The 23,775-nt window shown below is 38.7% G+C and overlaps 1 protein-coding gene and 1 pseudogene across 9 annotated transcripts in view; both read left to right on the top strand.

Annotated features, from left to right (window-relative positions):
• AZIN1 (antizyme inhibitor 1) overlaps window positions 1-19,711 on the top strand; it is a 32,687-nt gene extending 12,976 nt beyond the window's left edge. Inside the window, exons 3-13 of one of the 9 annotated variants that reach the window (XM_027131566.1) lie at window positions 508-653; window positions 6,657-6,854; window positions 8,857-9,030; window positions 10,215-10,387; window positions 12,045-12,179; window positions 13,529-13,610; window positions 13,965-14,039; window positions 14,640-14,799; window positions 16,194-16,306; window positions 16,634-16,848; window positions 17,396-19,711. In XM_027131566.1, the coding sequence (XP_026987367.1) occupies window positions 6,753-6,854; window positions 8,857-9,030; window positions 10,215-10,387; window positions 12,045-12,179; window positions 13,529-13,610; window positions 13,965-14,039; window positions 14,640-14,799; window positions 16,194-16,306; window positions 16,634-16,848; window positions 17,396-17,507 (1,341 nt within the window). In that variant the 5' untranslated portion in view covers window positions 508-653; window positions 6,657-6,752 and the 3' untranslated portion in view covers window positions 17,508-19,711. Of the gene's footprint in view, window positions 1-507; window positions 666-6,656; window positions 6,855-8,856; window positions 9,031-10,214; window positions 10,388-11,892; window positions 12,180-13,528; window positions 13,611-13,964; window positions 14,040-14,639; window positions 14,800-16,190; window positions 16,307-16,633; window positions 16,849-17,395 lie in introns of all 9 variants that reach the window. The other 8 variants (XM_027131561.1, XM_027131569.1, XM_027131567.1 and 5 more) reach the window with 8 other exon arrangements.
• Window positions 672-4,347, top strand: LOC113633402 (uncharacterized protein C12orf73 pseudogene; annotated as a pseudogene).
• Window positions 19,712-23,775: the final 4,064 nt, after the last annotated feature.

Raw genomic sequence — 23,775 nt, 5'->3', positions numbered from 1 at the left:
AGGGAATGGACTTGAGGATATGGGGAGGGGGAAGGGTAAGCTGTGACAAAGCGAGAGAGAGGCATGGACATATATACACTACCAAACGTAAGGTAGATAGCTAGTGGGAAGCAGCCGCATAGAACCGGGAGATCAGCTCGGTGCTTTGTGACCGCCTGGAGGGGTGGGATAGGGAGGGTGGGAGGGAGGGAGACGTAAGAGGGAAGAGATATGGGAACATATGTATAACTGATTCACTTTGTTATAAAGCAGAAACTAACACACTATTGTAAAGCAATTATACTCCAATAAAGATGTAAAAAAATAATAATAATAATAAAGGTAGAAATACCCTTAGGCTTCTTCAGAATAATAGTAGTAGTGTAAATTTCAAAATATCTTAAGTTTTCATTTTTAATGAGTAAAATTCCTTTTAGAAAACTGGTCATGTGTTAAGGTTGGGTTTCCGGCTTAGATGTCTCTGAAACAGTACTCTCAAACTTTCAGCTCTCCCTGTTCTACTTCCAGGGAGGTCTTCACTTCAGAAATCCAAGACTCATATTCATCCAGCTTGGTGTCAAGTGGGCTGTTGCTGCCAGAATTATCTTGTGATTATTTGAGAGATGTATCAGTTTCTTCTGAAGTACAATCAACTGTAGAAGCCTTTGTAGCAGGTGTGTAACAAGGCAAGTGCCCAGCTGCTGCAACCACTCCTCTTGGAGCTACCCTCTCGATGACATGAGGACTCACGACCTCATGAAAGACTCCAGGGAGCAGTGTGTGGTTCTTGGGAGCCTTTTCTTTCCTTGGCAGCTCTTCCTGAAAAATGTATTATCCAAAAACACCAATATGAAGGTGTAAATAAGGAATGTTAAACATGCTCTTTTCTTCCCAGCTATGATGTCCAAGAGGAAATTATTTCGTTTATAAACATAGTATTGTGATTGCAGCAGTTGTATTAGTGTAAAATAAGCTGAGCTTTCTTTCACCATATATTTAGGTGTTTGGATTTGAAAATAGCTCAAAGGCTCTTGTGAGTAGAGAACACATTTTAGTGTCTATTGATAGAAATAAACTTGGGAGCTTTTATTAAAAATGGATTTGCTCTTTTAAGTTTAATTTAAATAAGTCAATGTCCAGCAACACTAGACTGTAGTATGTAGTGGTCTATAACATGTTGGAACCAATAAATCAGTCCTGTTTCTGATTTATACACCTTTAAAAAAAAAGAATGGTGCAGTGTCCGTTGGGAATTATAACCAGGATTAGATTGGAACATGGGGGAAGTTTGGCATCATTTGGGTTTGAGTCTGCTGCATTCCTTTTTTTGGCCGGAGCACTTTGCAGGATCTTAGTTCCCCAGCCAGGGATTGAACATGGGCCCCCTACAGTGGAAGTGCAGAGTCCTAACCACTGGACCACCAGGTGAATTCCCTGAGTCTGCATTCTTAATGGAGAGATCCCTGGAAATTCCCTGTGATGTGGATTAACTTGGTGGATCTGGCATACAGTATAAACTCTGCTCACCCCCAACACATGCACACTTATTTTCATTCTGACTCCCTAGGACATGCTGTGTGTCAGATTTTTGGTTTAACATTACCACCAAGTAACTTTAAATGCCTCTTGAAAACATTTTACTCAAATATTTCTTTACTTTAGTGCCTTGTAAAGCAGAAATGTAGAACATGAACCTTTTTGCAACAGTGAAACTTTAAAGTATTTTTGCTCACATGTTAAGAAAATTGCAAGCATAGGCTTCTGAGGGTATGGTTATGAACTGCTTTTAGGACTCTTTCAGTGAGATCGGGTGTAGGAAAGACTTAAGAATAGTCTATGCTTAGCCACCAACTTAAGCCTTTTCAATTGTTGGAAATACTGGGCTTCCAAGTGAACATTTCATTTGAGCACAGGGTTTGTGGCTCAAAATGTGTTAGAAACCCTCTTTCCTGAAGGTCTTTGTGTTTTGTGGATTCTTTTGAGGAATTAGTTTTTCCTGGGCATAGCTTTTAGTTTTTAACTGACAGTTGAGCTTTGCATTTACATGTGGGTCACTTGTATATCAAGGTTTTGGGCTCCTTTTAAGGATGTGAAAGATGGACCTCTTTTTCAACACACTTCAGGGAGTTCTTTCCTGTCATCACCACAACGCTTAAGTTTCAGAACTCCCCATTCTTAGAATTGTCCTTTGTCCATCTTTTCTCAGCACCTACTCTGGGCTAGGAAATTATGGAAATCTTAAGACCTTCTTAGGGAGCATCTGAGAAGATAAGCCGAGATAGAGCTCACTTATCTCAACATTTACCATCTTTTATGTATAGACGTTATTAGTATTGGTTTTAATCAACTATTATTGCAGTGCTTGGTATAATTACGGAAGTAAAAAAGTTCTACGTTTACATCTGTCTTAGTTGTTTCAGGTGTGTTGGTCCCAAAATCCTTTTTGTCAGGTCCTGCCAATATAGCAGATTTTATTTTATTTTTTCTGTCACAGTCCTTTTGTGAGTAAGCTAAGGATTGGTAAACTAACCCTATGGTTACTTCAGAAGTCAGAGTTCCATTTCAGTGATGGTAATATATCCACTCTAATGTACTCTCAATCTTTCCTTTAGAGCAGGGCATGCTTTAACATATCTTTATTCATGTTGGTAGTACATTTATTTGTCAGCTGTTTTAGTTTGGCCTTTACTGTTTAAAATTATTCCACTTCACAAAAGTCTGTAGTGACAGAAAGCAGATAGAAATGGTTGCCTGAGGTGGACAAAAGGGACATGAAGAAATTTATCTTTATGGTAGTGCTGGTTACAATGGTGTATACATTAGTCAAAGCGTGGGTGTACATTATTGCATGTAAACTGTTGATAAGATGGATGGAAAAGAAAGAAAAATTCAAACTTAGAGTTTACCTGAGAGCTTTAGACAAAAGATATAGAAGGAGCAAGGTTGAAATGTAGAAACTAGTCATAAAGAAAGGTTTGAAAGGCTATGAGAAGGCATGATAGGATGTTTTGGTACCACATGTGAATAAACTTTATTATACAGAGGTTTAGGAACTATGGGAATTTATATGTCTGAGAAATGGTTAATTGATTATGGGGGTGTCATTTAGTCTATCAAAGAGACTGAGAGTTGTGTTTGGTTTCCAAAAGAGGGATCCCATGTTTTCTAGGAACGGGACTGCTGGGGAGACAGAGTTTTCCTTTTAACAGACAGGCATACCTCGTTTTATTGCGCTTGGCAAATACGGCATTTTTCACAGACTAAAGGTTTGTGGTGACCTTGCTTTGAGCAAGTCTATTGGTGCCATTTTTCCAACAGCATTATTTTTTAGTTAAGGTATATACATTGTTTGTGTTATTTCGGTGTGTGTGGGGTTTTTGGGTTTTTTTCCACACCTAATAGACTAGAGGATAGTGTAAGCATAACTTTTATAGGAACTGGGAAACTGAAAAGTTTGTGTGACTCGCGTTAATGCAATACTCACTTTATTACAGTGGTTTGGAACTGAACCTCCAAGGTATGCCTGTTAATTTGATCATTAGCATCTCTAGAGCTAGCCTAGTTAGTTCTGTGCCTCAGTGTCTTCATCTGTAAAACAGAATAATACTGTCATAGTGGGTTTTTTTTTTAATATTTATTCATTTATTTATTTTTGGCTGCATTGGGTCTTCGTTGCTACGCGCAGGCTTTGCGCAGGCTTTCTCGAGAGTTGTGAGTTGCGGCGAGCCGGGGGCTTCTCAGTGGGGGTGGCTTCTCTCTCTGCGGGGCACGAGCTCTAGGTGTGTGGGCTTAGTTGCTCCGCGGCGTGTGGGATCTTCCCGGACCACGCTTTGAACCCGTGTCCCCTGCATGGGCAGGCGGATTCTTAACCACTGCGCCACCAGGTAAGTCCCTGTCATAGTGGTTTTAAAGGTTAAGAGAATATTGTATAAGTACTTGGCACACTTATAAAAAATGTCTGCTTTGAGATTTAAGCTAGTTTAGCAGGCAGTGAGAGTTGAATCTGTAGATTTTATAGTTTGAAAATAGTTGGAGCGGCCGCCCGCTCCATCTCCAGAGCGCCCTTCAACTGTCCCCTGACCTGCTTCCGAGTGCCAGTGCAGCTCGAGCCTGCCGACCATGCCCGCGGGCGTGTCCTGGACGTCCTACCTGAAAATGTTCCCTGCCAGCCTCCTGGCCATGTGCGCCGGCGCAGAGGTGGTGCACCGGTACTACTGGCCAGACCTGACAATACCTGAAATTCCACCAAAGCCTGGAGAACTCAAAACAGAGCTTTGGGGACTGAAAGAGAGACAACATGAACCTCAAAATTCATCTCTGCCAAGAACTCTGTGAATAATATTATGAGAATTAAATATGTATTTTTAGGAAAAAAAGAAAAAGAAAAAATAGTTGGAAAAAATTTCCTATCCCTAGACCATAACCTTACTTAATCTAGAAAAATTTCTGAAGAATGTGGGCATTCAGCAGGTAAGACTGGATTGAATGGGCCTGATGTTTGTGCAGCTGTTTAGGATCCTGATGTTAGAGGAAAATTAGCCTTCTTGTAAACACTAGATGTAGGAAATTGAGGTTCATCTTGTCCTGGCTTTAAAAGCTAGACTTTACATTTGGTAGCAGTTGCCTGTGATGGTCAGTAATTGATAACTCAAGGTTCCCAGGTAAATACTGCATAGAGTCTCATGAGTGGAAATACTAGGCTAAAGATCTTGATTAAGTATTTTTCATCATTAATAGAATAATTGATCTTTTTGAATGAGTAGGTTTTATCTGTTCTGTTGCTTTAGTGCATAGTTGAATATCCCTCTAAAATTGATGTTCCAGCTGGTCTTACATTGCTTAAAATAAACATGTATCCTCAAGCCTAAAATGTGTACTTTCTGGGTACAGATTTAAATCATTTCTGGTATCATAATCTAAGAGATTTGCTCAGCTAAACTGAATGTAGTTGAGTTCTTGGAAATAAAATTGTCATTTTTAAAATACTGCTTGTATTTTATGAAATTTGACTAATGCTCTGGCTTATTGATGAGTTTGTTTTGGTACAACCAAAAAGCCGACACTTTTTAAAAAAATTTATTTATTTAATTTATTTATTTTGGGCTGCATTGGGTCTTTGTTGCTGCACATGGGCTTTTCTCTAGTGCGGTGAGCGGGAGCTACTCTGTTGTGATGCGCGGGCTTCTCATTGCGGTGGCTTCTCTTGTTGTGGAGCATGGGCTCTAGGCACATGGGCTTTAGTAGTTGTAGTTCGTGGGCTCTAGAGCGCAGGCTCAGTAGTTGTGGCGCATGGGCTTAGTTGCTCCGTGAAAGCCGACACTTTTGAGAACCATTGAAATGGAGTATATTTTTAGGACAAGGGCCGTCACCCATGGTGAACTCTTGCATAGAGCAAGGAGAGGGGAAAGGAAAGGGGGCAATCAAGGATGTAGGAAAAGCTGTGCAGGTTTTAAAATAGGTTGCCAAGAGCTGGTCTATGTCCGTTATAGTTAATGTGGCAACCAGAAATCAGTCCCAGGCAATGAGTAGCATCCTGTCTAGAGGACTTGTTTTGTTTATGGACTTTATATTAAAATAAATCTTTGCCTAAAGTAATGTAAGGATCAGTGAGTTCAGCAAAGAACATAAACTTATTGTGTGTGCCGCTCCAGAGGACAGTGGGTGATTTGGAGAAAGAGGGAAAACTTTATTTGATTGGGGAGGGGTTGGATTTAGTCTGATGCCCTTTTAAAAATCAGAGTTCTTAGTAAATAAATGGTTTAGGATGTATAATAGGTTCCTAGCTTATGCCTAGTTTCAAATTATGATGGCATTTTTGTATTTCTGGCAGTTGGTGACTTAATTTTAGCTCTTCCGAGTCAACACTTAAACAAGCGATTTTAATTTTTTTACAACCATCTTTTGAGGAAGTAGTTAAGGTAGTTAACTGAAGTTGACCTCAGATTGTGCAGCTATTAAATGACACAGCCAGGACTAGGTCTTCTGACTTGTAGTCCAGTAACATTTTCACCAATCAGCTCACCTCATAAGAGACTTAACATTGTTAACTTGATTTAACTAGTCCATTTTAGCTTGTGGTGGGATCTAGATAGTGTGTATCAAAACTACGGATTGTCCCCTAAAGTTGGCCTCCACTTTCACTCATTCCTATTGTTGATATTTACACATCACCTACTCTAGAATTCTACTTAGAAGACGTTTATCTGCAGTTACCTGGTAGCACACTGTTATGTGGCTGGCAGTGTATTGAAGTTCAGACTATTTTGATTTCTTAGCTGCAGACATTTATTCCGCTAGCTTTCTTTACTTAAAATGAGTAAAATTGTCTGTGTGATGGAGGAATCACGAAACAAGATGAATAAAACAGACTGGCTCTGCAACTCTGTATGTAAGGTGACCATGTTTACTTGTAATATTTTGTGCATATGTGTCAATTACCTTCTCAAGAAATTGTCATATTAAGCTTATTTTTTTAATGTATAAATTCACATTTATTTGCTTTAAAATGGGCACTAAAGGAAAGGATATTAGTGATCTAGTATTTCTGAAAGTGTTAAGTGATCACAGATTCTTCACTGAATTGGGTACTTCTTATTAACACACTCTCATTGACAACTCATACATTAGGTTTGACTAATGAAATAATACAGACTTGGAAATAACTTCTATTTTGACAGTTTGTTGCATATGCTAAGGACCCAGACGTAAGGCTTGGTGGCCCGTCTCTTGTTTTTCCTGGTTTATGACTTTCGGCTTTGTGGAATACGGCTGAGATGAAAGGATTTATTGACGATGCAAACTACTCCGTTGGCCTGTTGGATGAAGGAACAAACCTTGGAAATGTTATTGATAACTATGTTTATGAACATACCCTGGTAAGTGTGTCATCTCACATTTCTGAAAACAGTGTTATAAATTTCTGAAATCTGAAGCATCAGTGCTTTGTTTCCAAGGTCTTAATATAATAAAAGTACTTTGTTCCAGGTTGTCTTGACTTGACAACCCCAGTTCCCCTTGAGAAGTGATGAGATTTTCTTTCTAGCTCACATTAAAAAAAAAAATGCTTCCGGACAGCCCTTTCTCTTCTGTGCTTTATAGCACCTGTTTTGTTTTTTGTGTGTGTGGTACACGGTCCTCTCCCATTGCGGAGCACAGGCTCCGGACGCGCAGGCTCAGCGGCCATGGCTCACGGGCCCAGCCGCTCCGCAGCATGTGGGATCTTCCCCCTGCATCGGCAGGCGGACTCTCAACCACTGTGCCACCAGGGAAGACCTGTATGTTCTTTTATTTTCTTGATATGTTGCCAGCTATCCACTTAATCAGTACATGGCTTCTTACCCATTTTTCTCAACTGTGTACTTCCGTAGATTTTAATTTATATTTCAGATAATCTTGGTTGTGTATGTTGAATGAGAATTTATACTGAATGCTTACTCTCCACTGCCCAAGTGTCAATTTCTATAGAATCATATTTATTGCTACTTAAGATCATTTTTGTTTCATACTTACTGATAGAAAAATTTTGTTTACTGCCTTACTGATAGAATTTTTGTTGAAGCTAATTTCCCATATTCCCCAAATTCGAAGAATTGTTTTTGTGTTACTGGTGTTCAGTGATAGGATATCCAAAAAACTTTCTTCTTCTCTTGACCTTTACAAACGTGCTTAAGTCTTCTCACACACCAGCAAAATCCTGTTATTTCTCTCTTCTGCCATCAGAATTCTTTTTGGGGGGTGAGGAAGAGTGACGCTTGTCCTACCGTTCAGTCTGTTCTATAGCTAAGTCATTCTACAGTTAATTCTCTGATGTCACTAGTCTTAGTCACTTTTACAACACACTTCCTGGGGATGGCAGCATGTTTTTTAAGGATGGGGTAACTTCAGTACAACTGTCCTATATGTGCCACCCGTAACCCATAATTTCTGGTCGTGTCTGTTTCTTGGTCAGTATGTTCCAGTAATGTATATCTTCAAATAATGTGGACTATAGAAAACAGTAATAGCTTCATGGCTTTTCAAACAATATTTGGATGTTGTATGTTTTTAATAAGATTATTTTGTCTTCCATCTAACATTGGGTAATTTATGCTCTGGATGACATGCATAGTCATCTCTCTACCCCTAGAGTAGCCCCAACTTCGAAATCATTACACATCTCTCCCAATACCTAATTAAAATCTGTTTGTTTGTTTGTGTCACGCTATGTGGTTTGTGGGATCTTAGTTCTCCAACCAGGGATTGAACCCAGGCCACAACAGTGAAAGCGCAAGTCCGAACCACTGGACCTCCCGGGAAATCCCCCAGTTTTCTTTCTTTTGAGGGAAGAATATCCTTACTCAGATTTATCTGACATTTAGTGTACTTCTGTATTTTTAAATTCAAGTTTGCCACCTGTATGCACACAAACTACCAACTTTATCTCCTTAAAAATTGGTTTCTTTTGTTTCCTTGTTTTACTGTCTTTAAGTGAAATTCATAATGGAGATACAGCTTTTTGTTTAGGTTTCCTCATTCTACTCACCGTATTAGGAAATTAGATTGTATACTGCTAAAGTAGGTTTATTTTAAACGGTTAAGGAAAGCATGGAAGGAAATAGGTAGTCTCCTTCCCCTCCACTCCCCAAAAGTAAAATTGAGTCAATTCTGAAGTAGAAAGTTACTATAATTGATATATATTTTTTTATCGAAGAGAATATTTTCTATACCAGCATAGCATAGCACAGCACAGAGTCAAATTTAAAAAGAAACAAGCCTTAAGTGTGGTAGTATGTAAATGTTTATTTTGGCTCATTTGTGGAGGAAAAGGGAGTTATTTCCTATTTATGATACTCTGTTTTCTATAGTCTTTTATGTTTTTCTTTTTCATAACCATAATAGACAGGGAAAAATGCATTTTTTGTGGGAGATCTTGGAAAGATTGTGAAGAAACACAGTCAGTGGCAGAACATAGTGGCTCAGATAAAGCCATTCTACACAGTAAAGTGCAACTCCACTCCAGCTGTACTTGAGATTCTGGCAGCTCTTGGAACTGGATTTGCTTGTTCCAATAAAGTAAGTCATTTTCATTACTTTATTACTAAACTGCAACATTTTAAAATTGACTAATTTTTGGTGACCCACAGCAGTAGGAGAACAGTTGCAAGGAAGTTTTGACTTTTGAATGTGTTTCCTAACTCTTGTTTAAATTTGCAGTTTAATATTGGAAATTTACAAACTTTCAAGTGTACCTTTCAAGGAACGTTTCAGTGAGATGAGATTTTATAAGCTTTATTTTTCTTTAATCAAAAACTGTTATTCCTCATTTTTAGCCTAGAGCTAGCTTGACCAAATTACTTCTTATGACAGCAAGATAATATCCTAAACTATGAGATTTCTCTGATGGTAATTACAGGCGTACCTCAGAGGTACTGCAGATTGTATTCTAGACCACTGCAATAAAGTAAGTCACATGAATATTTTGGTTTCTCAGTCCATATAAAAGTTATGTTTATACTATATTGTGGTCTATTAAGTGTGCAATAGCATTATGTCTAAAATATAATGTACATACATCAAATAAAATAATGCTGTTGAAAAAATGGTGCCAGTAGACTTGCTCAACACATGGTTGCCACAAATCTTCAATTGTAAAAATGCAGTATCTGCAAAGTGCAATAAAATGAGATATGCCTGTATACCTTTTTAAAAAAAATAGGATCAGTATTTAATTTTAATTTTATTTTTTGGCTGCTTTGGGTCTTTGTTGCTGCGTGTGGGCTTTCTCTAGTGCAAGCAGGGGCTGCTCTTTGTTGTGGTGTGCAGGCTTCTCATTGTGGTGGCTTCTGTTCATTGCGGAGCATGGGCCTGGGCGTAACCTGAAGATAATATTGGAGGTGAAGTAGTTGTAGTTGTGGCTTGCGGGCTCTAGGGTGCAGGCTCAGTAGTTGTGGTGCACAGGCTTAGTTGCTCCGCAGCTTGTGGGATCTTCCCGGACCAAGGCTCGAACCTGTGTCCCCTGCATTGGCAGGTGGATTCTTAACCGCTGCACCACCAGGGAAGTCCCTGTATACCTTTTTAAAAGGTTTTTAACAGAGTACAGTATGGTAAGCATTACCGGAATCTGAACTATGACATACATAATCCTAATTTAACCTTATGTAATTTGAATTTAACCCAAAAATAAAGGTATGGGGTAGTGATTGAAAAGTAATAGAAAGCTTGCCTTTTAGATGACACTGTTTAAAATCTGTTTTTAGACTGAAATGGCTTTAGTGCAAGAATTGGGTGTATCTCCAGAAAACATCATTTACATAAGTCCTTGCAAGCAAGTGTCTCAGATAAAGTATGCAGCAAAAGTTGGAGTGAATATCATGACATGTGACAATGAAGTCGAATTGAAGAAAATTGCACGTAATCACCCAAATGCCAAGTAAGTGTAAAACTAGGTACATGGGACTATTATTACCTAGGGTTTGGGGTTGTCTTTAGCCTGGGAAAAGGGGGCACTTATGTAGAGCAGTGGTATATGTTGTGATTACTGTGACTTATTTCAAGTTCCTTTATGGAAAATGCTACTAGCATTTTATTGGCTACTTCTGATCCTTCCTGTGGAGCTGGAATGAGATAAGGGCATTTTGGGATATGAATTTATAATCTTTAATTCAAGGAAGAGAATCTGGTTGGTAGGATAATCAAATTAGAGCCACAGCTATATTCTCACAATTACATTAACCATGCTAGTTATTTGTCATATTGGGAACAGGATGTGTTTTGGTCAGCTTTTTTTCCTGGTTAGCTGAGGGTTTAATCTGCCCTTTTAGATGTGGTTTCTTGAATGGTTGTCCTTTGTGTCAGTGTCTTAGGAGCCTAGTCCATAGATTCCTGGGATTTCTTGAAGGCCCTTCTCCTCAAACAGGAAGTTTAATGTTTTTACTTGTACCTATATGCATCCCAAGAGTTACTTTTTTAACTAAAAACTTCACTTTTTAAAAGCAAAAAAATTTAAGGCAAAATTAATATTGCCATGAATTGGTATATCAAGAGGATTTTACAATATACTGAAAGTATATTAGTACAAAATTGTTTCCTTTTTAATAGGTTATTGTGTATGTTATATGTTGCCGAAAATGTGTATCATATCCATATTTCCCTTGTATTCATAATCTTCTTATTGACTTTAATGGTATTCTTAGAAAGGTATCCTGACAGGATTTATTACTCTGAAAACCTTTGTTTTGATAAAGGCCAGTTTTTTGATAAAGTGGTTCTAGGGAACCGCTTGTCTCTCTTAAAAGTCTTCTGGGGGTGGTGGTGGGGGAGTCTTCCTTTTCTGTGACCTGATTTGGGGTGTTTACTGTATTAGATTATAAATGGAATGGTATATTCTTGATAGAGCTGGTTCTACTTGTAGGTAGAATAATTTTGCTTTTACAAACAGCATTTTTGTATAATTGCATTTTTTTAGTGGTTTGTAATTACTTGGAGATTGCCTGATAGTCATGATCATTTTGCCTTGGTTGGCGTGGTTTGGAAGGAGATACCAAATAGATTTGAATCAGCAGTCTAAAAGGCTGCTGTTGAGATACGTAAAATAACTTAGGACTTCCTAATTTTTTTGTTAGTTGTACAAAATTAATGGGAGGAATGTTCAGAATAAGTGGTAGAAGTTTCGCTAACTAGAACAATTTAGGAAATTTGGAACATTTAAAGCCCTGATCGTTTTTACTGAAAGACAACGATGGCATTGCTATTCAATTTAGTCTTTCTAGGTGGATTTATGGACTGATGGACTTGATTTGAAAGTAATGTCTTTCATTACAGAGCCCAACCGACTCTTGATGCTACAACAGAGTCTTAACTTCCTGCATTTTCCAAATTCCCATCCTTGTAAGCTTCATGCTTTAGGCCCTAATTGCTAGTTTTTTCTCTATACAGGATTGTTTTTCATTAGGTTCACTTGATTCATCCGACGCTGGATTTTGGAGCGCTGACAACATAATCAACACACTTCCTACAATCTTCAGGCTTCACATGTGCTGATGATGATGTAAACCAACTCTGCCCCAATCATCTTCCCCTTCTCTTAGGGTCTTACTACATATTGCAACAGAAGATAATATTGGAGGTGAAGAGGGTAACATGAAGTTTGGCACTACCCTGAAGAACTGTAGGCATCTTTTGGAATGTGCTAAGGAACTTGATGTCCAAATTATTGGGGTTAAGTGAGTATTTGTTTTAAACTTCATTTTGTGATGATAATCTTTGTCTTTATGTTACTGATTTAGAATTTCATTTGCATGAACTCTAATAGATTCAACTTTGGGTTTAATATACACATTTCCCTTAGTTCAGGAAAGCAACTAAATATGCTTATCCTTCATACTGTTTTGTACCTGTACCTTCCCCTCACCCAGTAAAGAGAGAAAATAGTAAATAACAATTCAGCTAGTAATGTAAATCACCTCTTTTTAAATTGAATGGAGGGATTTACTAGAATTCTAATGAATACCAAAATGGCATTCAGCTTCTAAGTTGTTGGAGATGTCATTTCATTTTTTCTTTTTCCTATCCTAAGACTTTTTCTCTTCTTTTTAATTCCTCAGGAGCACTTCAAAAAATCAGTAGACTTTGTTTTACCCTCTCAGCTTTCTGTGTGAGGAAACTAAGACCCAGAGAGTTAATGATTTTGATCATAGTTTCAGAACCATGATCTGAATCAAATTTGGAGCAGCTTAATGCTCCAAATTTTAAAATTGCTCATAAAGATGGATAAAGAATCACCACTGTTAAGCTTAAATCTACCATACTTGATAATATCAACAGTATTGGAGAGTTTTCATAGTTCAGCTAAATTTTATTGTTAACACACGGGAAAATTGATTTGGGGTATATTCTTCCATGAATTTTAACATATTTTTGTAACCACTGCCACAGTCAGGGTACAGAAAGAACCATATTTCAATTCAATTTATTTTATTTTATTTTTTGGCTGCACCATGCAGTTTGTGGGATCTTTGTTCCTCAACCAGGGATTGAACCCGGGCCGCCTGCAGTGGAAGCATGGAGTCCTAACCACTGGACCGCTAGGGAATTCCCTATTTAAATTTAAATAGTCTGAATCATTGATAAGTATCACTGTTAATGAATACTAACCAGTATCAGTACTACTCAGCTGAATTAATGTTCACTTGTATTTATTTCACAGTAGATACATTTTTATATTTTTAGATAAAATTGTGCGTTCAAATTAAAGGTTTTGTAGGGTGATGCTTGTTACTTTACCATATATGCATAAAAAGCATGTCCCTATCTGATAGTCATGAAGCATAACTGATAACTTATAAAAAATTGTTTATAAAATTACAGTATTATCCTAATATTGGATAATACTTTTCTAAAAGGCTGGTATTGTAACTTGGATGATTAGAGGCTCGTGCTTCTAATGCTTTAAATATTTGGTAAGGTTAATGTGAATATTTTTTGTGTCAGTATGGTGAATGAGAAAGGACTTACAGGAAAGGCCTCTAAAACTTGCAGCAGCTTCAAATTTATTACTCTTAATTTCTTTCAGATTTCATGTTTCAAGTGCTTGCAAAGAATCTCAAGTATATGTACATGCTTTATCTGATGCTCGATGTGTATTTGACATGGCTGTAAGTTTTTCCCTTAAATTATTTTGATATTTTAAGCCAGGATGTTATCTAAGATTCAGTGGTTTTCTACCTCTGAAGTACGCTCATTCATTCTTTTTTATGACATGCACATTTTAAAAAATGGGTGTGAAGGGATTAAATAGTAATTTACTTGCATATGTCTAAAGATAATACAGAAACATCAGGAAGACAATATATATAACATTGAATGAATCTGCTTCTGTTAGTAGAAAGCAAGAAATTTACTAAAGGTCAGAACAGAGATTATTTACCTCCCCTTTTTTTTTGAAATGTCCCTATATGCATTACAATTTGGAAAAGCATTTAAAGATTTTCCCCCCTCCACATCTCTAGGGAGAATTTGGCTTCACAATGAACATGTTAGACATTGGTGGAGGCTTCACAGGAACCGAATTTCAATTGGAAGAGGTAAACCTTGTTCAGTGGGTGGACATACTGGAATAATCTCTCATTCTTTACTGCTTACCTGGTAGATTTGTAGACGAGAGTTTTTACAGCAGCAACTAAAGGTGTAACATTGTTTAAAATTTTATTCTAAGAAAATGAATAGGCAATGAGAAGATAGCTTAACTTTGAAAAGTTTAAACTCTATAGCATAATTTTATCACAGAAAGTTTCTATTTTCAGTACTTGATGGCACAGATGAATTCATAACTTGGAGAGCTTGAGCTATTTTATCCAGATACACACCACTCCGCACCTTCCTAATATACAGAAACTGATTTGAAATTTTGTTCCTTCATTGATAGTGATTGAATATAGAGACATGACTTTAAACAATCACCAGTAGCCATTTGCCATTGGAGTTAAGAAAATTTTTTTTTTAATGCCATTATGATAGTTAGAAAATAAACTTTGATGACTTCAAAGCCTGCTTTATCACAAAGCTTCATGGTCTATAATTCAAATACTTAATTTTCCTAGAAAATTTAATAGCTATTAGTCTCTTAATATTGTGAATTATCTAATCCAATATTAAAACCATAATGTGGGGTTTTAAATCCATAGGTTAATCATGTTATCAGCCCTTTGTTGGATGTCTACTTTCCTGAAGGATCCGGCATTAAGATAATTTCTGAACCCGGAAGCTACTATGTGTCTTCTGCATTTACACTTGCAGTTAATATCATTGCAAAGAAAGTTGTTGAAAATAAGTTTTCCTCTGGAGGTAAGTTAAAAAGTTTATAGTTTTGTTTCTGTTAGTAGGTAATTCCAGTTAGTTCGAAGATGAGTTTATCAGATACTACTCAGGTACAAATTTACTGTAGGACATTTCATGGATTATAAAGTTGTGGGTGGTCTTCATCCATCAGTAGGCAGCAGCTAGGGAGCTTTTCAAAATGCCCTAGCCAAGGTCCCATTCCATAATAAGACTTTCTGAATCCAACTCTCCTTGATACTGATGTTGAGATAGGCTTATTTTAGATAAACTTACCCACGTGATTGATTCCCCTTAGGAACCAGTACAGTCTTAAATGTATGATTTGACAAGTTAATGAAGGCTTACACTGTCATCTCTATCAAGCTACAAATAATTTTCGTATCTTAAAGTTTTTTCTCAGTTTTGTTCCTTTGCCAGATAATCACTCTGATTATTTTTCCACCATAGATTAGTTTGGGCTGCTCTTGAACTTCATATAAATGAGGTCATATAACATATATTCTTCTGTTTAAGACAGCTCAGTATAATGTCTGAACCATTTTGTTTTACATTTATTGCCAATTAATATTCCATTTTCTGAATGAATATACATTGTATATTCATTGTATCCATTCTCTTGCTGATGATTATTTGATTGTTCCCAGTTTTGGGCTATTAAGAATAAAACTAGGGCTTCCCTGGTGGCGCAGTGGTTAAGAGTCCGCCTGCCGATGCAGGGGATACAGGTTCGTGCCCCGGTCTGGGAAGATCCCACATGCCGCGGAGCGGCTGGGCCCGTGAGCCATGGCTGCTGAGCCTGCGCATCCGGAGCCTGTGCTCCGCAACGGGAGAGGCCACAACAGTGAGAGGCCGGCGTACCACAAAAAAAAAAAAAAAAGAATAAAACTATTACTACATTCTTGTACTACTGGAATTGTGGACATTTTTCATTTCTCTTAGGTAAATGATTAAGAATAGAATTGCTGGGTCACAGAGTAGGTGTCTGCAAAGATTTCAGAATGGTGTTACTATTTTGCCCCTCCAATGACAATGTATATATGCAAGTTCTGGTTGCTCCCCACCTTTACTTTTTGTGTGGGGGGGGTGTCAGTGTTTTAAATTTTATCCATTCAGTAGGCGTATGGTGGTATTTCAGTGTGTAGTTTTAATTTGCATTTACCTGGTGACAAATGATGTAGAGCACTTTTTTCATGTCTTCATTGGTTATCCTCCTTTGTGAAGTGTGTTCAGTATTTTAGGCTAACAGTTTTAAGGTATGTCAGTATATATATATCGGTGTTTATGTTTTGAGGAATGTGAAACCTACAAGTCAGTTCTGTAAATACTAATTCAGACTTTAATACACCTTTTAGATGTTTTACTCTAAACTCATCTTTACTTTTCCTGTTTCATTTCAGTAGGAAAAACCGGAAGTGATGAACCAACCTTCATGTATTATATGAACGATGGTGTTTATGGTTCTTTTGCAAGTAAACTGTCTGAGGACTTAAATACCATTCCAGAGGTTCACAAGGCAAGTTTTATTACATATAATATAAAAACTGCTTATATGGCAGTTTATGAACGAGCTGTTATTTTTAAGATACATCCCAAGTTTTGGAGAAATATTTTAGGATGGGGGAAGGTTGCCCCTTTTTTGAGGATTTGCATATCTCTGGCTGAGTTCCTTTAGTTGCTTCCTTAGATAAGAGTTAAGGAGCATCACTGCCGCTGGTTCTAGGCCTTTCTTCCAGGGGCACATTTGATCTGAGATAGTGAAAAAATGCTCTTATCCACCTTCAAATTCAGTGCCTGCCTGAGTAAAAACCTAACAAAACAACAGCCTTTTTTTCTCCTACAGAAATACAAGGAAGATGAGCCTCTGTTTACAAGCAGCCTTTGGGGTCCATCCTGTGATGAGCTTGATCAAATTGTGGAAAACTGTCTTCTTCCTGAGCTGAATGTGGGAGATTGGCTTATCTTTGATAATATGGGAGCAGATTCTTTCCATGAACCATCTGCTTTTAATGATTTTCAGAGGCCAGCTATTTATTATATGATGTCATACAGTGATTGGTAAGATGTTGTTTTTGTTTTAAAGCAGATTGGGTATTTGAGGTGACAGAATGTTTGCTAATTTTAATTCTGTAATGAACGCACAACTTAAAAGTAATAGCAAAATGATCTTTTAAGAGTAATTGGGGGACTTGCCTGGTGACGCAGTGGTTAAGAGTCCACCTGCCAATGCAGGGGACACGGGTTTGAGCCCTGGTCCAGGAAGATCCCACATGCTGCGGAGCTACTGAGCCCGTGAGCCACAACTGCTGAGCCCATGTGCCACAACTACTGAAGCCCGCACGCCTAAAGCCTGAGCTCCGCAACAAGAGAAACCACTGCAATGAAGCCCGCGCACCGCAATGAAGAGTAGCCCCTGCTTGATGTAATTAGAGAAAGCCCGTGTGCGGCAATGAAGACCCAACACAACCAAATAAATAAATGAAAATTAAAAAAAAAAAAGAGTAATTGGAAGACCACTTATTTTACAGTCCTATTTCATTGTCCATTTGTTATGTGGTTGTGTGCTCTTTATCCTTAAATTCAAATTTTCTTTTTTCTTATGTAGGTATGAGATGCAAGATGCTGGAATTACTTCAGACACAATGATGAAGAACTTCTTCTTTGTGCCTTCTTGCATTCAGTTGAGCCAGGAAGACAACTTTTCCACTGAAGCTTAAGCAGGCATTAACGCTTTTTTAGATATGAAGTTGCAGGTTAAGCTTGTCTGGTCTACATTCCAGTGTGGAAAAAATTTGAACAATCTTATTCTGTTAATTCTCTTGGAAACAAAAACTACTAGTAATAGCTGTTTGGGACCAGACAAAATTAGCTCTCACCTATAATTCACTGGAGGTAATTGGGAGATTAAGATAATGTATCCACATTTAAACTTACCAGTTTGCCCCACCCCTTAAGCGTTTAAAATAAAATATGCAACAAAATGGATGACTTAGTGGAGATGGAAGCCCATTAATTGGGTTCCCCATTAAACCGTTTACATACAAGTACACAGTTTTTATACTAAGGATTCGTGTTTAAAAAGTCTTGTAAAGTTAATGTCTTTCACCCAGATATATCAAATGTCAGTGGAAGACCAGTGTGATTTCATTAGATACGTTTAGTGTATTTAGAATGTGTAAATTTGTGCTTTGAACTGTAGTTTAATAAATGTACAATTGCATCATAGTATTTGTTGTATTTGACCTAATGTAACCCTTGTATGATTGCAATAAAATTTTGTGTAGATTTTACTGTTTTTTCAGGCTAAAACTTTGGGAAAGGGGCTAGCTAGCAAAGGTAGTTTTGAAATAGATGTGTATATGGACTGTTTAGAAGGTTATTTTCCTTTATAGCCCATTTAAGTTTAGTTTGGCTCAGTACATTTTTCAGTTATTTAATTAGTAATTTAAGTAAAATGTTTGGTAAATCATTGTGAAGTTGAGATTCATTATGGAGAGTTGATGTGCAGTAAGCATGTTGTTTAACAATTTTAACACCAAAAATGTTAATCCTTCATAAACCAATTGTAATAATTAATAGGTGTTTCTGTACAGATAGAATGCATAGAGTACCTTAGTAAATCTTTGAATCACAAATCTTTTGACTGAAATGGAAGATTCTCTTAAGTACCTTGAAAAAACTTTGGGGGAGGGAAATAAAATTGCAGAAAACTGCAGCGCACTAAATCTTAAAGAAGGGCTACATCTATATCCAGAAACCTGATGCTCCTTTGCACGGAATATTATTTAAATTGAAAATTGTGAGGTGGGGTGGGGAGAAGCACACCTATTTTCAGTTTCTCAATTGCAGTGATTTCAGACTTAGGGTTTGTTTTGTTTTAGCTGTTCACTTAGCTTCTTGTTATTTCCCATTTGTTCAGCTTAGTGTAGTTTTAATTCTTTTCATACTAAAATTTTATGGTGATTGGGGGAAGTGAGTTAGAGTCACTAACATGACAGTTGTTGCCAGGAATTTGCGTTGTTCACTGCTAGTATATTAGTTATCCTAGATCTCAGAATCACAATAGTAATAAGCAACAGGGGTCATTTTTTCCTAACTTACTCTATGTTCAGATGTGGAATTTCTGTCTACCAAGAGGAAATGTGACTTCACTTTGGTGCCAATGGACAGAAAATTCTACCTGTGCTACATAGGAGAAGTTTGGAATGCACTTAATAGCTGGTTTTTACACCTTGATTTCAAGGTGGAAGGAAATTGATCATGAATCTCTAATAAATTTCAATCTCTTAAACCAGTAGGTGCTTAATATTTTTGATTTGATTAATTCCCATTTGAATTTTGTGGGTCCTATTAATTAAAAAAAAAAAGACCCCAATCTGTTGTCATCTAAATTACCTTTGGGCTTTTCCAAGATGTAATGTGGGGTTTTATGCAAAATTCCAAGCTACCATGCAACTTTTTTTAACTGTAATGAGGAGGAATTGTTCCTAACCTTCTTTACTTGTGCTTTTTGGTCCAGAAATGCCAAATCTTTTAAGAGATGGTACAACTTTGAGTCATTGGCCTGACTATACAACTTTGAGTTTCATGGCGTGTCGATTTTGCCATATTTATAGGAGAGCTATTCTGTGTATAACAGCTCAGAGTTGCAAGTAAGACATGAATGATACGGTAACTTTAAGAAATATCTGTGTTGTATTTGAAGACTGTTTGCCATAAATCTGAAGTTTGAACTTATGTATTTCAGTTTGGTTTGCTTAAAATAATTAATGTTAACAATTTTTTTTAAACTATTGTAATCTCAGTTCAGAATTTAACTGAAACTATAAAACCCAAATGATTTCTATATAGTAAATTGAACTGTAAAGGTAACTTGTGTGTGATTCTGAATACACAGATAAAATGTTTTTATTCCTCCTTACATTTTAGTTTTGCTTTGCTTTGGCTTCTGTCGTGAAAGACTTGTAATTTTACATATCAGCTTTGTGTGTTAACTTGTAAGCATTCTTTCAGAATCCTGCTTTATCACATAGTAACAAATTGAATCTGGTAAAATGATTCTGGATATTACATACGGAATACTGAAGGTTTTGATAAAGTCCAATATATATGTGAGCCCAAAGATTTTTCTTTGGGTCACATATTCACCAGCTTCCTAACAGGTTTAAACTTATACTTAAATAGTTCTGTATAAATTAAGCTAGATATTCCTTCCAAGTAAATGTGGGCGCTGATATTGAATGCAAATTTGGGTTGAAAAAGCCACACCAGTTTTTTTTTGGTTTTTTTTGTCTCTTTTTGGGGAGTTACTCTTGATTTCCTCACAGTAGTTATTAGCAACTTGAGCAGTAATGTAGTAAAGGATGCTTGCTTAATTGGCTTGAAAGTATGAAATCAGAAAAAAAAATCTTAATCTTGCATATTCAAGTTGTGAATAAATCTTACAAATACTTTAATCCCTGCCTCATCCATCCTGAAGTAGGGATAGAAGTATGGTATAAAGTGTTTGCAGATGCAGGCTTTCAGGGGAAGAAACCTGGCCTAGGGGTAAGAAACAAAAACTAGTTCTAGTCTAGCTTTTGCTGGAGGCTGATCTTTACCTACTTAAAGGGATAAGCTACCAGCTTTTGTGTGTTGTCTTGGAGCAGGTAAGCACCATCTTTCTTACTCCTGAATTCCATGACCTATACCTATATTGGCTTCAGTTTCAAAAGCAGTTCTATTTTAATCTTTGAAATCCTGATTCTACCATAATACCGCTTATGCTTGTCAAAACCCTTTGTAGTTGATGGATTAGGAAGAAATTTAGCACTGGGTCAATTACGGGAAAGTGCAAAGTTAATCCACAGCTGGCTAACAGACGAAGTGATCATGTATTGGCAATAGAAAAAAGGGGTTGGGGCTTCCCTGGTGGCGCAGTGGTTGAGAGTCCGCCTGCCGATGCAGGGGACACAGGTTCGTGCCCTGGTCCGGGAAGATCCCACGTGCCGTGGAGCGGCTGGGCCCGTGAGCCATGGCCACTGGGCCTGCGCGTCCGGAGCCTGTGCTCCGCAACGGGAGAGGCCACAACAGTGAGAGGCCCGTGTAACGCAAAAAAAAAAAAAAGGGGGGGTTGCATGAGAGTGCAAGAGAAGAAAGATCCTTTGGTAAACCAGCAGGATCTTATTAGATTCAGCCCCAGATTCCAGTTAGAGTTTTTCCTAAATGACGGTGCCAGACTTCATCCTGTTCGCCTGTGCTTACAATTCTGTCACCACTCCTTTTTTTTTCTGTCACCACCACTCAACCTGAGTGGCCCCTTTTTATTGTCAACACTTTAACCTCTCTCTTCCCGCAACTCAGCCCCCAGACGGCCATCACCCACTTTGCTGGGACAGCAGTATACAAAATACCCTAAATCCCGGCCCACGTGGCACTTCCATCTCAGGAGGCCTCCTAGAGGCTTTCAGCTCACTTCTGGATTCTGAGGGATGGACCTGCCCCCACTTTATCTTTCGGCCTGCTACAGTAAGTGGTCTGACCCTTCAGGGTCCCCCGCATCCCTCATCCAGGATGCTGGGCTGGAAAAGAGTCAGCAACTGTGTAATATCCACACAACCTCAATTACACACCAACAGCTGCAGGTGGTTCTGTGCCACACAGCTCAGCTTGTGAGTTCCTCTTTCAGTCTGCGACCCTGAAACAAAGCTGCTTTTCCCCATTCTGGCCTCGGCTGCTGCCTGACTCAGACTTCATGAAGCAGCAGTAGAGCCTAGTGGCTAAGAACGTGGACTTGGGGTATCGTAACTCCATTTCTACCACTTACTAGCTGTGTGACCTTGGACAAGTTATTTAACTTCTCTGATCCTCAGTTACCTCTTCCACGTATTGATGTATAACAAATTGCCCCCAAACTTTGAGCTTCTTTTCTTCATCTACAAAAAATAGGATTGTAAGAATTCAATGAGTTTTTACATTTAAAGTGCTTAGAAAAGTGCTCAGCATGTAGTAAAATTTCAGTATGTGTTTGCCATTATATCTCCTGGGTTCCTGCTCATTGAATCTCCCTGGGGCTTAGAACCCTCTTGCTCCTGATGACTCCTGAATAAGATGCTTTGGTAATGGAGACTGTGTGGAATTACTGGTGACTCTACCTTCTTCCAAAAATTCTTTGAAATATCCTTCATATAAGATAGAAACTAGAGGGGACTTCCCTGGTAGTCCAGTGGTTAAGAATCCACCTTGTAATGCAGGGGACACAGATTCGATCCCTGGTGGGGGAACTAAGATCCCACATGCTGACGAGCAACTAAGCCCACAACTACTGAGCCTGTGTGTTCTAGAGCCCGTGCACCACAACCAGAGAGAAGCCTGCGCACCACAAGGAAAGATTCCATGTGCTGCAACTAAGATCCAATGCAGCCAAAAAAAAGAAAAAAGAAACTAGGTAAGAATATGGCAGTTGGGCTTCCCTGGTGGCGCAGTAGTTGAGAGTCTGCCTGCCGATGCAGGGGACGCGGGTTCGTGCCCCGGTCTGGGAAGATCCCACATGCCGCGGAGTGGCTGGGCCCGTGAGCCATGGCCGCTGAGCCTGCGCGTCCGGAGCCTGTGCTCTGCAACGGGAGAGGCCACAACAGTGAGAGGCCCGCTTACCGCAAAATTAAAAAAAAAAGAAAAATATGGCAGTAAAGTGGAAAACAACTTTAAATATTAGATAAAACTGAGGCAAGGTTAGTCCAAAAGTCATCATCACAAGGTGCTGCTAAAGTCTGACCACGCTTTGTCTCTGAGGTTCCTAGCAGCCAGAGTTAAAAGGGAAACACTTTAAATTCAAATTTTAAAAATGTTAACAAAATTCAAAGCATCCATAGGATATGAGTGAAGCTTTCTTTCCACAGTGCAGAGCACAGTGCCAGGGGCAATTAAGCTCAAAATGCTCTTTCTAGCAAGGGCCCAGATGCAGATGGCTGGCCTTCCCTGTTGGTGGAAACATAGAAGACATCGCTGCCACTCAAGAAGGGCTCAGGGATTGGGCGGCAATGGCTGATCTTCCCACTAGATGGCGCTCGTGGATTATCTTTGCTCATAGTGCCTCCTCGAAGTTGCAGCAAGCAATTTCGGTTTTCTTAGTTGATTTCACGTAGTATTAAATTCTTATGTTCTAGCATGTTTCTGAACGTCACACAAGCCTCCGCCTCTCTGTCCCAATCCATTGTTACAGTGGGTTTCGAGGTGGGTCGGAGCCAGGAGGAAGAGGGGATTCTGCCTCACCTTCCTTTCCCTCCTCCATTCACCCACCCCCATTAGCAACAGCTTTTGCCACTGCAAATCCCAGAGTACAGGTTTGCAGTGACCATGACAACTGCTGGAGCTGAGCCCACTGACAAGTTACCGTGACAACTCTGAGCCCAAGGGGGACCCTTGTTCCTGGGTGTGAGACAATATAACCAAAGGCTAGAAGACCTGGGCACTCAAGGAATGTGGTGGTTAAACTTTGTGGCTTTTTCCAGGTGCATTTTGAATTCTAAGTTGGAATGTCAGGTCCACCAATGACATACCTATGGCCACACAAAACCAACTTTACATAGCTTGATGCATCCAAGGAACCCAAACACCAGGCAAGCCTTTGGACCCTCTCAGTCTGAAGGTCAGGTTGGGCTTTTTGTAGGATCAAGTGGTTGAGGCCAGCTCGAAAAGCAGGGAATGATTAGGGCTGGTGGGTTGGGAGAAAAGGGACTCTTGCTGATTGGATCTGTGGGGAATGTTTTCTATGTGACTATGGCTTTGCTAGATCCATGAATCAGTTTTTGCGATTTAGAAGTTAAGATCTTGAAGGCAGTCAGTCAACTGGTTTCTCAGTCTGCCATCTTCCAGTAGCTCTTGAGGTCATGGCTGTATCTTTTTCATATCCCCAAAGCCCGGCACATAACAGATGCTCTTTGTTGGGTGGGTGAATGAACTCACAAACACCGCCTCCTTTCCGGGGTTGTCCCAAGATGGGCGAGC

The sequence above is a fragment of the Aethalodelphis obliquidens genome, unplaced genomic scaffold (genome assembly GCF_003676395.1).
Source record: "Aethalodelphis obliquidens isolate GAN/ISIS:26980383/991018 unplaced genomic scaffold, ASM367639v1 scaffold39, whole genome shotgun sequence".
Lineage (NCBI taxonomy): Eukaryota > Metazoa > Chordata > Mammalia > Artiodactyla > Delphinidae > Aethalodelphis > Aethalodelphis obliquidens.
Note: the sequence above shows the minus strand (reverse complement) of the source record. Positions and strands in the feature narration are given on the sequence as shown.